The sequence below is a fragment of the Engystomops pustulosus genome, chromosome 10 (assembly GCF_040894005.1).
Source record: "Engystomops pustulosus chromosome 10, aEngPut4.maternal, whole genome shotgun sequence".
Classification (NCBI taxonomy): Eukaryota; Metazoa; Chordata; class Amphibia; order Anura; family Leptodactylidae; genus Engystomops; species Engystomops pustulosus.
The window spans coordinates 40,780,166-40,797,657 of NC_092420.1; the positions used below are offsets into that span (position 1 = coordinate 40,780,166).

General features: G+C 39.3%; 1 protein-coding gene across 12 annotated transcripts in view; it reads right to left on the reverse strand.

The window, feature by feature from the left end:
- The window catches only part of RBFOX2 (RNA binding fox-1 homolog 2), a 185,138-nt gene that overhangs the window by 53,123 nt on the left and 114,523 nt on the right, over positions 1-17,492 (reverse strand). For 5 of the 12 annotated variants that reach the window (XM_072128928.1, XM_072128926.1, XM_072128920.1 and 2 more), the window contains one exon: positions 9,564-9,606. The exons of 2 other annotated variants lie outside the window; for them this stretch is intronic. In XM_072128928.1, coding sequence (XP_071985029.1) covers positions 9,564-9,606 — 43 coding nt within the window. Of the gene's footprint in view, positions 1-9,563; positions 9,607-10,545; positions 10,586-17,492 lie in introns of all 12 variants that reach the window. 5 more of the 12 variants (XM_072128929.1, XM_072128927.1, XM_072128921.1 and 2 more) reach the window with 2 other exon arrangements.

Consider the following 17,492-nt stretch of genomic DNA (forward strand, 5'->3'; position numbering starts at 1 on the left):
AAACTATGTTTAGGAAGTTAAACTCTCCATACGTTTCACAGGGGCTAAAACTATAGATGAGCAAAGCAATTGGACAAAGTGGGAATTTGTCCCGAATTTCCAGTAAACATCAAATTGTTAAAGGGGTTTTCCCACGAAGACAAGTTAGGCCCTATCCACAGGGGGGGGGGGGTGCTGAGATCCCCACAGATCGTGAAAACAAGGGAACCGACCCCTCGTCGCTCCATAAGAGTAATGGAGCAGATGGCGGAGCATGACCGTTCTGCTCCATTAATCTCTATGCTCCAAACGCAGCACTCGGCAATTTCCGTCAGCTCCATAGACCCCATGTTTTTGCGATCTGCACTGAGACCCCCACTAATCAGCAAGCTAGGCCTTGTCCACGGGATAGGGTTTAACTTGTCTTAGTGGGAAAACCCCTTTAAGGACGTAAAAGTACTACTGTACTATCATTAGTAAAATTATTTTATTTAAAACTAAAAGAGCCAACAAATTAAAAAAAAAACTTGAAAACGTGTACATAGCCACAGCCTTAGAATGGTTACGTCTGTCTCATGGATAGGATGGAAAAATCCCACTCTCTAGATCTGAGTAGAAAGTTAAGGAAAGGGTTGCCCATTTTCAGCAAATAATTGAATATCTTTTCATTAAACACAACCTGTTTATTAGACTTTTACCCCTCACACCAGTAATACCTGCTGCTAAAGGGTTAAAAGTCTACCCCATATCACCTAAAATTATCTGCCATTGAGGCCCTGTACCTTAATTACAGTCGTTTTTCTGAGATGCAAATGAGTATAAGTGAGTCATATTCTGAATGGAAGAGCTGAGTTTACTATAGGCTGTCAGTCAACCACACCTCTTGATTGACAGCCAGGTGCAGTGATGGCGAACCTTTTAGAGACCGAGTGCTCAAACTATAACCAAAATCCACTTATTTACCGCAAAGTGCCAACATTGCATTTTAAGCAGTAACTTATTGCTACCTGTTCTTCAACATCTATCAATCGTATCGGCCCCTTGAGGCCACTAGAACAGTTGAAACGGCCAATGAAGTGTTGTTTTAAAATGGCGCTGATTGCAGCATCTCTTAAATTGCCAGGGTCTGCAGGAAGATTTGGTGACTTTGGTCCTGTTTGATGAGCTCTGTCTTGGGGTCAATGGCCTGAGTGCTCACAGAAAGGGCTCCAAGTGCCACCTCTGGCACCCGTGCCATAGGTTCGCCACCACTGGCCTAGTGTATCTTCAAATCTTGACCAGAGCAGACAGAAAGTCCTGTTCCTGTCCTTACCAGAATGCAGTCCCTGTCACTGTATGGTGTACCTCGCAGTGAGCACTGTGTGGGAAACTTCAGATCTTGTCACCATTAAACACACCCCATGATGGGTGGACATAATAACCAGTGGCACTAACACACAAAGGCAGAGAAAGTTTGGAGAACAATTTTACATGTCAAAGGAGGCAGATTTAACAAAAGGCACAGTGGAGGGATGTGCAAGATGTATTGTGCCTCTTCTTCATGACAGGTTCCCTTTAAACAATCAATTTTCCAATATATTGTCTATCGAACGCACAAGGTTTTGTAGATCACGGCTTGCAGTCATTTGGTAGAAACCTTCTTGGGGGATATTTATTAAAAGTCTCTTATAGCACACCTACTATAGTTGCCCAGAGCTCAGCTTTCATTTTCCCACAGCTGTTTATAAAATTAAAGCTGAGCTCTGATTGGTTTCCAGGGGCAACTAGAACAGTTCCACCTCAGAAACTTATGGTAAATCTTCCTGTCTTATTAATATCCACAGAAAGTAAACAAAGCTTATGGTTGAATGATGGCAAGCAGAGACCTAGAAAACAGAGAAGAATTGATACAGAAAGTATATTGGAAAATTGCTCAACTTTTCATTACACAAACAATATCAATTATTTTCTGAAAGCTAATATATGCATTCACTTATGTTATTAATGCTGCAACACAACATTTATTTTAAGGGCATTTTATATGTATATCTTTTGGGGGTTGTTTTACTTTTCTAAAACAATAGAAAGTTTTTCTCTAGTTTACTTTACCTTCAATCTCTAAAAGACTGCCTGAGAAATTAAGTGCCAACATGGGACAGGGGAAACCATGACCATATGTCTGATGCACAAACAAAAACACTGGTCATGTGCATGTATCCTTAGAGTGAATTTGTTGCAACTAGAAATAAACTATAAACAACTAAGAACATAGTATACTCCAAGTCAGTGGTCCCCAACCTTCTTTTGCTCAGGGAGCAGCAGTGAGAATACATTTTTCCAGGGACCAGTAAGTAGGGGGATGGGGTCCGTTGTCTGCGCACTCCACCGTAACTTCTTGTACACCTAGCTCATATTGTGCTCTTTCCTGTAGCTGCTCCCTTCCAGTGTCCACTATCCTTGTAGCTGCTCCCTTCCCATGTCCACTATCCTTGTAGCTGCTCCCTTCCCATGTCCCCTATCCTTGTAGCTGCTCCCTTCCCATGTCCCCTATCCTTGTAGCTGCTCCCTTCCCATGTCCACTGCCCTTGTAGCTGCTTCCTTCCCATGTCCACTGTCCTTGTAGCTGCTCCCATCCCATGTCCCCTATCCTTGTAGCTGCTACCCTTCCATGTCCCCTATTCTAATGTCCACTTTCCCGAACGAACTAAAAAACTAAATCGAATACTTTCCTCCCCCATTCCTCCACAGCTGTCTACTCTGATTTCATTTCTCTTCCACATTAATGCACGATTCTATTGTCAATAGAGCCATGTATTAACCCGGAAGAGAAGTTAAAGAAGAGAAGGCAGCTGCAGGGGAACGGGGGGAGAGGTGTTTTTTTTTTTCCCCAGAGTTCAACTACGGCCCAGGACAAGGTGCTACGCAGCCCGGTCTTGGCCTGCGACCCGGTGGTTGGGGAACACTGCTCCAAGTACATCATTATGTATGCCACTTTGTTACCAGAGTTTACCTTTTTAAGTTACTGATTCCCTTTAAAGTCATAGCACCCTCAGGAAGGGTTTCATTTCCTTACTAGAATACCCCTTACATGATACCTTGTTCATTTCCCTATAAATAAACCCCTCTCTACATAAGTTTAAAAATGAGTAGAGAAGAATTATGTATTGCCTGAAATTATTCACTTTCAGAAGCTGAAGGGAGAGCAATATATCCAATATTATCAGTTCTCCTGTAACTAGAAACATGAATTTAACTGCACAGTTCTCCAATTTTATAGTTCACAACAGTACCACAATCTTAATGTGATCAGAAAAAAAGAAATCATCTTTCATATGAAGCCATAAGCAAGCACCAGAGAACCAAAGGATATGGGTTTCTAAATAAAATGTTCCCACTTCAGCCTTTTAAAGTGACTTAAGTCTGGCTCTCTGACTCATTTCGGACAACTTTTCATAGGAGAAAAGAAAAGATTTCACATAAAATAAGGAATTCTAGAAAGGATAGTTCATAACTTCTGAAAATTTGCTAGTAATATAAAGAAAAAGGTCCACTTCTGGCCTTGCCTTCATTTGTTTAAAATAAAAGGCGAGTTAATTTCAAGTAAACAATCAGCTTGGACATAAGTGCAGAAGCTTCTTTAAGAAATATTGACTTTGAAAATGGCCAATAACCAAGTAGGCAAGGATAATGTGGTATGAAGGTTTTCAATTTATTTGATGGCCTAAGACTTGATGGAAACAACTCTGGTACAAAAAAAGTACTGTGAACAACCTTAAAGTAGTTGTATACTTTAGGCACAGTCCAGCAAATAATTGTTTGCGTTAAAAGTTAAACAAATTTCCAATATACTTTCTGTATCAATTCTTTACAGTTTTATGGATCTTTGCTTGCTGTCATTCTATAGAAAGCTGCATTGTTGATCTGTAAATAAACACCGGTCCATGGTCATGGGATTTCACACGGGTGCACCTGTGTAACATCACATGACTATGACCAGTGTTTATCTACAGGAAATTAAAACTGAAGCTATCTGCTGCATAACAGCAAGCAGATTTAGAAAAAAAAAACTAAAGAATTGATAGAGAAAGTATATTGGAAAGTTGTATCATTTTAGTTGTATCATTTTATCAGTTTCATTATACGAAAAATATCAATTATTTGCTGAAATGCACTTAATAGTGAACAACCACTTTAAGGCACCACACAGGACTGTGCTTGGTCTGTGGGAGCGGACTTGTTTTTTCTTCAGATCCAATAGACAGCATAGTCCAGTGAAAGGAAGTCATCATAGTTATTGCAACAAAACAGCAGAAATGGTACTGTAAAGACAGATGCGCAGTTGACTATTGCGCTGCTGTTAGGCTAGTAGACGGACTCCTCCAATCTACTGCACTGTCTATGGCACCTGACCTGCACTTGTGTGCAGGGGCCCTTACACCTACACAAAACAAAAAAAAAATTGGCATGGGAGTTCAAGATGCACAAAATACAATAATGTAAAAAACAAAAAAAACACTACCATGTGCTAAGTCACATTCCCTTTTAAATACACACTGATAACATTCAGTGTGACATATGTAATACAAGGGGGCATACTGTAAATGTTAAAATCCTTTTCAAGATCAATCAATGGTTTTAGATTTTTTTTAAGGTCAAAGTTAAAAATGATGGTTGAAGCTCACCCTACAAGTAAAAACAACACTGTGAGCCATTTCCAAATGTCATTTTAGAGAAGATACAGTCTGGATCTATGTGTATCAGGGGTGTGGTCGTGATAGCTGGCTCAGTAGCAGGCAGTCCAACCTTTGCTGCAATTAGCAGCTAAGCTTATAAAAGATAACTGCGTGTTCTTATAAATAACTGAACAGTAGGAAAATGTATCAGAGAAGTTTATAAAACACTTTACACAATGCAATTTTTACACATGGGGTAGCATTTTTCTTGTAATCTTTGGTATGCACACAAGAACCATTAAATGGACACCACATGTTTTTCAAGTACTCCAACATGCATGTAGCTCTGTTAAAATTAATAAAATTACTAAACTTGAGGCAGTAAAATTTATTTATATGAGAGAGTTAGGATGTCAATGTGAGGTTAATATATCAGTTTAAACCTATATCAGTGTTACCTACATCACAAGTAGTTAGTAACTAAGCCAAACTGGAGAAGGAACTAGAGGGGGCAACCCATGAAAGCAAATCCTATGATTTTATCAATTTAAGTTTTAACACAGTATTGACATATCCACAGAAAATATAAAGCTCTGTGGATTTTCAGATGCAGAAAACCCAGAGAAAATATGCTTGAAATCAAGAAGAGCAACACACTTTTCAGGTGGATTTCCTGAATGGAAATGTGGTGGCACATCTGACATTTTGAACCCGTTTTTAGGACGTTTTTTAAGCAGTCTGTTAAAAACTGCATGCGTTTTAAAAATGCATCCGTTTGACCGCTTTCATCACTTTTCCAATTCTCTTAATTAACCCCTTAACGCTCTGCGCCGTAGCTCTACGGCGTAGAGGTATAAGGGATGTATGAACAGGGTTCACGGGCTGAGTCCTCTTCATACAAAGGTGGGGGTTTTTGCATTTTGCAGAAAACCCCCACCGCTAATAACCGCGGTCGGTGCTTGCACCGATCGCGGCTATTAACCATGTGATTGCCGCCGGCAAAGTTGCCGGCGGCGTTTAAATAACGCAATTAATGCGATCGCCGCGCCCCCGAACGGCATCGGGGGGCGGCGATCGGTTGCCATGGTAGCCTCGGGTCTTTGTTTGACCCGAGACTATCTGGCATCTGCAGATTCGTTACAATGAGCCAGTGGCTCATTGTAATGAATGTGCTGCAAAAATGCCATATACTGCAATACAGAAGTATTGCAGTATATGGTTGCAGCAATCTGACCATCTAGGGTACAATAAAAAAATAGTGAAAAGAAAAAAAAAAAGTTTAAAAAATAAAAAAAAATTTATAAAATATTAAAAATTCAAATCACCCCCCTTTCCCTAGAACGGATATAAAACATAATAAACAGTAAAAATCACAAACATTATCAGACTTTTATTTTCTTGGTAATTGGATGAAAGTAAATATTGTCCACTACTGTGAAGTACACAGATTTCCAATCCTGACGCTTGTGGAAAAAGCACAGAAACAAAATACATTTGTATTACAAAACTGAGCTGACAAAACTTTGTAGAATATTTCCAAATCTACAATGTATCTATAAATCAAATCTATAATATAAAATGAGTTAAACTGCTCTAGTGAGGGGCATGGCTTGCCACATGGAGAAGTTAGATGCATGTTGGCTGAGCTCCTGCTGAACCCCTCTCTGAACTCTTGGCTTCCATCTACTTTTCCACAAACCTCATGAGAGTTTCACAGAAAAAAGGAAACAAAAATTAAGAAATCCTCCACAGTTATTTAAAACATCCTGTCTCTTGATGATCTGCCTAAGGGTACAGGGTCCAACGTGGTGGACTGTATTCACAGAGCCACAGGCCCTAAATTGTCTGACCCTGCTAGGCCATGAGACAGTTTTCAGAACACACTGCTTAAAACCATGACAGACTGTTGGTTTGGGAGAGAAACGAAGGGAAATTGTCTGTTTTTCAAGATTTGAGCAGATTTTTGAGTAATACCTACAGATCGCCACAATACACTACAGCTGAGGGAATGTACTTTTATCCAGATTGTGGCTCCATCTGCAAAACTGTATATATCACAGGCGTATAATTACTCTCCATTTCCATTAGGACATGTCAGGACACCCTTTGTCCTCCCACTACGCTACGTTTTGTTGATGTCCTGCACATAGTTTTGTTTGAAGATTTAACAAATTTAAATGTTAATATCAATAAATCTAAATTTAACATTGCAGCCTCTCAAAAGGAAAAAAAAAAAAGAAGACACCTTACACAGCTCTGTCACCAAAGTATGCAAAATATATTGGTGTCAGAACACAGCGAAACTAAATATTTTTTTTTCCCCCATACAAAAAGGTTTTTATTGTGTTAATAGAATTTAAAAAAAACCATACCAAAATATTGATACAGTGATCATACTGACCCAAAGAATAAAAAGAGGTGACGTTTGGATCGCAATGTGAAAGCTGCAAAAACCGAGACAAGAAAAATTGTGTAAATGCATTTTTTCTGGGGCAGAACTTTCATTCTTGCCCACTAAAGGTTGTTTTTCCTGTATTTGTTTTCTACAGTTCTAAGTGGTGAGGATTAACCCTTTTTGCACTCTCCCTGGCTTTTGTACTCTATGAACCCTATTTTGTAACAAAGAACACGGAGAGACAGAGACAAATTATTGACCGGGCTTCATAGGAGTCAATGCGGACAGATATCTGTCCGCAAATTGTGCAGCCAGATATCAGGTTCAAGGGGCCTTAATATTTAATAAAAGTTAAATTTTTCCTCCCTCCTTTCTATTGGAACTGCTGATGAGGACGATTAAAAGAAATCGCCAAATAGGTCTTATCCATATACAGCTCTTAATTTTCTCAAACCTAGACTGCTCCAATACTTTATTTTATGTATATGATAATTACCATCAGAGGCTTAGGGATTGCCCAGTAGCCTCTGGGAACTTCGGAAACTAGGCTACTCCACATCCCAAGTAGCCTCTGCAGAGCTGTCCCCTAAATGTCCATGACGTATGTGAACACGGCTGCAATGTTCACAAGCGGCATGGAAATGCAGGAGGTGCTCTGCAGAGGCTACTCTGGACGTGTAACCTCTGAAGGCAATTAGAATTACATCGAATTAAAGTATTAAATACACATAGGCTAAGTTGTTGAGGTATATTTGGGGAATCTACAGTCGGGATAAACCAAATAGTTTCTCAATAGTACATTAAAAAAAAATAAATAAAATAAAATAAATAAATAATATAGCATGCAGTACAATCTTATACAATCTCTGATAAATATTGTATTCAGATTATGGATTTATATCACTTATGGCTGGTTGTCTTGGGATAAAATTATACTCAGACAGCCAGTTGTAAAATTTTATCGCCAAGTATTCCTTAATTTACATTCAAGTGTTTTAATAGCTTGCATTTACTTCAACCATACAATCAGGGTTTTTTTTGGGAGACCGATAGTGTGGTATTATATATAAATTACACCGCCCATAAACTCCAGAGAGCCTTATTACCTTTAGGAAAAGGAGCATTTAGATTCTTAAAGGAAACCTATCACGTGAAATAGTAGGAGTAAGCTGCAAATACCGAGCACCAGCTCAGGGTGAGCTGGTGCCGGAGTTTATTTTTGTTGCTGTCATAAACCGCTGTATCGCGGTTTAAACACTTTTTAATCTCAATATCTGAAGCAGCTTCGGCGCACCCTTCGTACGAAAGCGCGCTTAGTGTGCCAAAGCTGCTTAACTCATAGCTGCTTGGACTCATAGATCCGGTACTGTCACTGTGGTAATCTTAATCCATGTCCTCCTTCCAAAACTTTTATAATTATTCCTATTAGCCTGAAGTGCTCCTGATGGCGTTAACAGATCCCCTCCATTCTGTAGCTTCACTGGTGGGAGGCGGGAGTGCTCACTGCACACTAAGAAATTGTGAAGCTGCAGCACAGAGGGGCAAAGATAACACCTGCAGAGCCCTTCAGGTTCATTAGCATAATATAATATAATATAATATATAATAAAAGTTGATTTTGGAAGGCAGCCATGGATAACAAATATAAGAAAATTACCAGAATATAAGTGCCTGGATCTTTTATTTATCATGCTTGGTTTTGATGGTAGATTTTCTTTAAAGAGCACAATTTGTTAATACAAACTAAATAACACTCAATATCTTAAAGTCGTCAAAGACAAAACTCACCTTTCTGACGTCACCCGTAGGTCTTCGGCTGTATGCTACAGGGGGCTGGGCAGGCTGTATGCTACAGGGGGCTGGGCAGGCTGTATGCTACAGGGGGCTGGGCAGGCTGTATGCTACAGGGGGCTGGGCAGGCTATATACTGGGAGGCTGTAACCAATGCATTTCCCACCCTCGGCTTATACTCGAGTCAATAGGTTTTCCCAGTTTTTTGTGTTGAAATAAGGGATCTCGGCTTATACTCGGGTCGGCTTATACTCGAGTATATACAGTAATATGTCAAGGCAAATGTGAAAGCATCAAATCTAAATCATTCTAAGTGTCAACTCAAGATCTGGAAAAACAAAAAAAAAAAAAAACAAACATACACTATTGCATATACTATATCACATCAAACTAGAAAAAAAAAAAAGTCTTCAACTCTGCGATGTTGCTTGTAAAATCCGATAAAGCAATCTGTCACCAAGACATTATGACCCTATTATATAACAAATTATTGTAAAGAGGTAAAATAGTTGAACAAACTGATCATGAATAATTAAGACTCCTTAAGCTTGGAATGTCTGAGTAGGTTTCTACATTTTACAAATAGTTTAAGCATACCTTTGTTATGCTTAGGATTTTAAAGACTCTGTTCCCTTCTCCAACAAGGCATAAATTATTGGTTAGTAATTTAAATCTTGGCTCACAGCACTCTGCACTCTGATTGGTTGGCAAAAACTGGGAGGAAGGCCAAGTGGGAGGGCGCCTACCTGAGGTAGTTTAGGGTTTAAGATTGGTTCCTGTAAGACTAGTCTATAAACAGAACAAAAACAATATTGAAACCCTGACAGAAACAAAAGAGCTAAAATATAACATGATGCAAATGATGAACATAAGTCTCCTGTGGAAAGAAAATTAATGAAAATAAAACCTTGCCTTTTTACCATTCACTCAATGGCCCACACATCCCCAGATGGCTGGGAAAAAGCAAGCCAGCTTATAGCACTCTAAATAGTATAATGTAATCAACTTCAGTCTGTAGCGCTGTACCCACTAACGAAAAAAAAAAAAAAAAATCAGATGTTGAAGATGATGAACAGAGGACCAAAATATGATAAAGAACCACATAAAAGTGAGGAAAACAGAAAGCTGAAAGTAGAATGTACTATTCTATATTATATATATATATATATATATATATATATATATATATATTTTTTTTTTTTTTTTGGTTTTTTGTTTTACACTCCACTCCCCCCCCCCCCCCATTTAACCACAGCACTGAGTTTTTATTTCTGAGGTGACCCAGAAAGACCATTTATGAATGAACAGCAATGTTGGAGCCAGAGCATGGTACGGTAGCGGGGAGGCATTAATTACCATTGCATGCGTTATAAAACCCTGCAAACGGTATTCACAGTCACCACAACACCACCAATTTTTTACTCAAAGTCTACCATTCAAACAGCCAGAGCAGTGTTTATAAACAGCATGCCTGCATTCCCAGACAACACTGATGTTCCAAAGAAAGGGAAAACATTAAACAACTACTCTAAAAAAAAAATAAAATAAAAAAAAAAAAGGTACATAAAAAAAATTATGTGATATGAATGGAAGTCAAGACTGGCTTGCATGGGCAAAGAGAAATAGGGAAGTGGAAAGCAGGGTGGAATTAGAATTGATTCATCTCAAAAAGTCTTAGGGTTTTAAAGAAAGTATTTGGCATTTTCAAATTCTTCATGGTATACTTACATATAATTCAGTGCCATAAAATCCATCCTGATATAGCACACTATAGAATCACACCAGGAAAGGGGGTGGGATAAAATGATAAAACAAAAAAACAAAAAAACAAAAACACATTCCGGTTATTAACAGCAGCTGCATGCAACATGCCATATAAATCATAAGCAGGCAAGAGATGTATGAATAACCCTTTCATGTTATGTGACCCAGACCCCCAGAAGAAATTGCCACATTTATTAGAATGGTTGACCTTTTTGCATCATTTTACACAAAATAAAGAATTCAAAGAGATACCATAGCAAAAATATAATTATGCACCCACACAATAGGAAAAAAAAATAAAAAAATAAAAAAAAAGCCTAAAATTTACTTCCTGCATTCTCTAAGGCTACTTTCACACAAACATGCCTTTTTGATTTGTGCCAACGGTTTCAACACTCATAACACGACTTCTCGGGTTCAAAATACTCCTGCCCGTGTTTGCGGCTTGGGCAAGCTTTTTTTTGTGGTCACTGGCACATGCGCTCACCAGTTGATGACACACAGGCTGCAAACAGTGGTCCACAGGACTGTTTCGGCTTGTGAAAAGCACATGTTAGTGTGCTAGTGGGTTAAAACATTTTTTTTGTTCATTAGTTGAAAACAACTTCCAGATATCACTGAGTCCATTGTAAATACAATAAATTACCCTGTGTGCAGCTCAACAAGTAACCTTTTGGTCCTGCTGTATATGTGTAATTTATTCATTTCCCCATGTCAATTTCACATAAGTAGTGAACCTTTATGCTTTATAGCTTTTACACATTTGCATTAATTCAAAAGAGATTTTTTTTATTTATTGCAGCAAGCCAATATGCATTCACACATACATACACACATATATATATATATATACACACACACGTATACATATTTTATGCATATATACACAACCACATACAGACTCTGGAGATCAAAATTAGAGCAGAATGTTCACCTTGTCACTAGCTTTTTTTTTTTTTTTTTAAATTACAGATTAAAGTATATCAGCATAAAACCTCTATTTTGCAATAAATGTGAACATAATTAGAGAACAGCAATGCCTGCAGCACAAAGAAAGATTATAATTAAAACTTCTAAAGGTTACATCAGTCACCAATCCATTGGAAGTGCAGAAGCCTTTGCTTTGAATTACTTTAGCACATCGCCGGCCACAGGACATTACTGCTGTGATTTTGGTCTACACTTCTTCCAGCCTTTCCCACAGTTCTGTGACTTTCTTGGCAATAACCTTGTCACCAAGGATCTCCAGAGGTCTTCTATTGGATTTAGGTCAGGACTCTGGGCTAGTCATTTCATTGTTTCAATGGTTTTCCATTTGAAGGAACAGCTTTACGTTTCTGCTGTGTGACATGGGGTATTTTCCTGCGTGAAAATTTCTGGTTGATTGAGTGAAGAACAGAAGGAAGGACCACATGTTGAAGAAGGTTCTGATACACAATTGCATTACACATAGCTGTGTGAAAGGTCCAACTGCTGCTGCAGTAAACCAGAAACCAGAAAATTCCCCAAACCATAAAATTTTACCTTCACATACTTCTTTACACACTTCAGGTTCAGGCTTTCCCTAGTCTGTCGGCTTAACCAGGGCCAGGACGAGGGGTAGTCGAGGAAAGGTGATCACGAGGGTGCCACACTCACCCTGTGCCAACTAAATTAATAAGTAATCACTTGTCGTTTTACACTCCTTGGATGGTTAGGTGCTCGGGAAGCGATCCTACCCAGTCAGAATTTAAACCCATCTAAATTAATGAGAGGGTGCTGGTGTTAAATATGAATGAATGGGAAAGCATATGGTAGAATATATCTGTGCAGGTGGCACATGTGTTCATTTTGAGGAGCACTGAGATGTTATCTAGGGGACATTGTATGGATTTTTTCTTTAGGTATGGGAGTTTGGAGATGTTCATGGCAATTTCCACCTGATGGAGAAGGATCAAGAACAAGAGAGACTACCTGGAAGACAGGTTGTAGCTGTTTAGTTCTATGTCTCTGTTGGCCTTGTTCAAACCGAATTATAACATTAAAGGGGTTTTCCTCTGAAACAAGTTAGGCCATATCCACAGGGGTCAGATTTTCCTCAGTCGGACCCCTCGTCGCTCCAAAAAATGAGCGAAGCAGCAGGACAGGCATGGCCAGGCTGTCCTGTTAATCTCTATCAAGATCAGCCCTGATTCTGTTGCACTTTCTGCTACAATTTAAAGGGAACCTACCACCCCGATTCTACCTATAAAAGGTAGAAGGGGTGGTAGGTGGATGGATGGGACGTCCCGGGTGTCTTTTACAAAACTTTATAAATTACATCTATATGCTAATTTTTTTATGCGGCTACTGGGGCGTGGAGTAGCCGGATATGAGGCTAAGGAAGGGGGTGCAATTTTAGTTGTCTGCCTAGCGCACCAAAATGCCTTGTCCTGCTTCTGTAAACAACATTAACAAATATGAGTCTAGCCTTTAAATCTTTCGCCTAAAAGGAGGTTTGATCATTTTGTCTCACCATTTTTGCAAAGTCAGAAAAAACTGGAAAGTTAGGCTGGATTCACATTTGTCCATGATCAGTCTGTAATCACAGATGTGAGAAGTGCTGCGCCACGGACTGATCACTCTGACCCACCAGGATATGGGGCAATTGTGCTTTTAAGCCAATTCCATCAAGTTTGGAATTTTCATCAGCTTACCAGCACAGATATTAATATTCCAATTGGACAAAGCTCTTCCCCACAGCCAAAACCCGAACACTGCCCCAAATCTATTGAAGTGCATTCCAGTGGAGTGTACACAGTACATCCAGGAGATCTTCAATCATTGATGAAACGGCAGGTTCCCTAAAGTGCAATCACTTTGGCATTAAAGTGAAACTGAGGAAACTAATCAGGATTTAGGCCCATAAAACGGTAACAACCTGTTATCAAGGACAGGTTGCAATTATGTTTAACTGGATTCTGGGATACTGATATTCCGTATTCCTTGGTAATCCTGTACCATCATCCTGTCTCAGCACCCTCCCATCAGCCTGCCATTTTGGTTGCCAAGAACAATCCATAGAATAAAAAAATTAGTATATAGGAGATGAAGTCTATGACTGAGGGGTCACAGAAATTTAAGGCTATGCACGGTGCTAGTTCTGGTCTCAACTCAGTAATTACTGGAAGCATCAGCTCTGTAATGTTTTCTCTTTCAACACTTTGCTCTGATGTTCCCACACACCGTCCATCTCCATCCTCAACTCATTTAGGACGCAGCCAGTTTGTACATTAAGGCTGAGCCTCTTTTTGTAATTATGTGTAGCTTTATATGGTTTATAAGTTTCGAACACCAACTTGCCAAAATGATTTTTTTCATGTACTTCCTGTTTGTGGTTAATTTTGGTTGATGTTCTTAGTATTTATTTTAAAAAAAAATTACATTTGTTTTAAATTTTTAAAAATTCACCATTTCCAAAATGTATTTTAAATTACCCATATATACTCGCGTATAAGCCAACCCAAATATAAGCGGAGAAAAAAAAACCCTGTGAAAATCTATTGACTTGAGTAGAAGCCTAGGGTAATGGGAAATACATTAGTTACAGCCTTCACCCTGTTTATAGCCAGCCAACCCATGCCCCTGGTATTTAGCCATCCAGCCCCCTTACTTCCAGCGGCAGGGTCCATGCACACTGACCGCTTGCGCACACTACAATGGCAGCCACTTACTGACATCAGTGAATGTGTGCATGGTCCTGATGCTGTCCATATGCACACACTATGATGTCAGACGCCACTGACAAAGCGTGCACGGTCATTGCACACAGACCTGCTGATGGAAGCAAGAAGAGGATGGGTGAAGGGTGTTGGAAAGGGTGTATTGAGTTAAGCCGACATATATGTTATCTCTTTTCAGACAAGTAGTAACTAATTTGAATGGTAAAACTAACATTACCCAAATGTCTGCTTACCGTATTTTTCGGACTAAGGCGCACTAAAAATCCTTTGATTTTCTCAGAAATCAAAGGTGCGCCTTATAGTCCGGTGTGCCTTATATATGAACCGTACTTACAGACAACAGCTACCTTGAACTGTTCACAGGTCTGCCACCTGCTGGCCATTCATTCTTATAATCGGGTGCGCTTTATACTCCGGTGTGCCTTATATATGAACCTTGATGTTTTAGCAGGCATTTATTGATGGTGCGCCTTATACTCTGGTGTGCCTCATAGTCCGAAAAATACTGTAATTCTTTAATCATTTTTAAAATGTTTTATGTTTTATCACATCAGATGACAAATTGAACATCTGTTTCCCGTATTTTCTAGGAGATTTCAGAATTTACTTTTTGGTGATCATTTTGCCTTAAATGAGCTTTGAAATATATAAAAGATGGGAGACCCCCTGTATATCACTCCATTTTTAAATCTGCACCCTATTAAACTATTAATAAGAGCTTTAACAAAGCGTGTTAACCCTTCAAGATCTTTATAGCAAATAGAACAAAATGAGAGGTGAAATTAGTCCAATTTTGTCAGAAACGCATTCATTTAGGCCTAGGGCCTAAAAATGCACCTAAACTGGAGATCAAAATTAGATATGATAATGATAGATGTGTGATCACTTGATTTTTTTTTCAGAAATAATGTAAACTCTATTAACTAACATTTGAAAAAATTTATTTTAAGGCATCCACCATACCACTAGAAAAGAGTATTACAAAATTACCAAAGTATATCAACATAGTATCATAGTTTATACAGTTGAAAAAAGACACAAGTCTGTCAAGTTCAACCAAGGAAGGGAAGGGATTGGACGAGGAAGAGATTTATGGGGAAAAAATTCTACATAACATAACCATCAATGTTAACTCTGTGTAAAAAAGCATCTAGACCCTTCTTGAAGCTCTCTGATCCCTGCTGTGACCAGCGCCCGAGGCAGGCTATTCCACAGATTGACAGTTCTCATAGTAAAAAAAGCCCTCTCCATAAGGAGACCTTGCCCCCTCGTCTTTTGATGTGATTTAATCTGAAACAATTTACCACCATATTTTTTGTATGGACCATTCATACATTTGAATTAATTGTGTTCCCTCTTAGTCATCTCTTTTCCAGACTAAATAAATCTAGTTGTTTTAATCTTTCCTCATAACCGAGACCCTCCATACCCCTTATTTTTGCGGCTATTCATTGAACCCTCTCCAGCTCCACATCATCCCTTTTATGGACCGGAGCCCAGAACTGGACAGCATATTCCAGGTGAGGCCAAACCAATGCCTTGTACAGTGGTAATATTACATCCCTATCACAAGAATCCATACCACTTTTGATACATGACAAGATCCTACTGGCTTTAGAGGCAGCTGACATTGCATGCTGTGATTTAATTTATGATCTACTAGTACGGTCAAGTCCTTCTCAACAAGGGTCTCTCCCAGATTTACTCCCCCAAGGACATATGTTGCCTGTGGATTATTAGCCCCCAGGTGCATCACCTTATATTAATCCACATTGAGCCTCATTTGCCAAGTGGATGACCAGTTTGTCCAAGTCACCCTGCAGCCTATGAACATCCTCCATAGACTATTACTCTACACAGCTTGGTGTCATCTGCAAAAGACGCTTTGCTATTAATTCCTACCTCTATATCATTAATAAATATATTAAATAGTAGTGGGCAAAGCACAGAACCCTGGGGTACACCACTCATAACTGGTGACCATTCCGAATAGGAATCATTGACCACAACTCTCTGGATACGATCCTTCCGCCAGTTTTCAATCCCATTGCAAATGATTCCTGCCAAACCAACAGACCTTATTTTACCCATCTATGGCATCTATAAGGCATCAGGCATCTATGAGGGACAGTGTCAAAAGCCTTTGCAAAGTCCAAGAACACAATATTTACAGCAGCTCCTCCATCCAGGCATCTGCTCCTCTTCATAGAAGCACATCAGGTTATTCTGAAAACTTCTTCTATCCTTCGTAAACCCATGCTGGCTACATAAAACCTTTATTTTGCAATAAACCTGATCATCACAGTAAAAGAACAGCAAAGCTTGAAGCACATAGAAAGATTTTAATTACATTATCTGTAGGTAACAACAGCCACCAATCAGTAGTACAGGCCTTTGCTATGAATGAATGCAACACGTGACATCAGTAGTCTCAAACTGCTCTGCTCTTCACCAGCTCTGTGACTTATTGTGGGTTTCTTGGCCATAACTTGGTCACCAAGGATTTTCCAAAGGTTTTCCATTAGGTGTATATTAGAACTGTGGGCTGGCCATTTAAATGTTTTAATTTTTTTTTTTTTATTTCAGGGAACTGCTTTACCCGTTTTGTTATGTGACGGGGCACTGGCCTGCATGAAGATTTCTGGTTGATTGAGTGAAGGATACAAGGAAGGAACCACATGTTGTTGAAAAAGGACCCGATTCAAAATTGCATTGCTTCTGCCATGTAGCTATGTGAGAGTTCCAACTTCTGCAGAAAACATCCCCCAAACCATGACACTTCCCCAAACACCATTGACTTCTTTACGCAATTTTGGTCCAGTCTATTCCCAGTTTGCAGGCATAAATAATGTTTCCCATCATATCGAAATAAACATGCTCCTCATCAAAGATTATTGTAGCCTTTTGATTCTTTCTGGTATCGTGAAGTTTGGTCACTGCAGAGTGGGCTGTCAGGCCAAATGCTCATAAATGTTGAGATTCTGGGGCACATTTACTGAGGGCTTTACGCCGCACTTTTGTCTGACTTTGAAAGCCGATTTTCCCCTACAAGAATGTGCAGAGGTATTTAAGAAGTGACTGACACTATCGTGTCGCACGCGACCACTTTTGTGGCGTTAGGGGGGGTCCGACTGATCCGACTTATCTTTCAAATTGTGTTCACTTTTTTTGTGCACCACAAAAAAGTTGGTGAATTCTGTCGAACCAGTG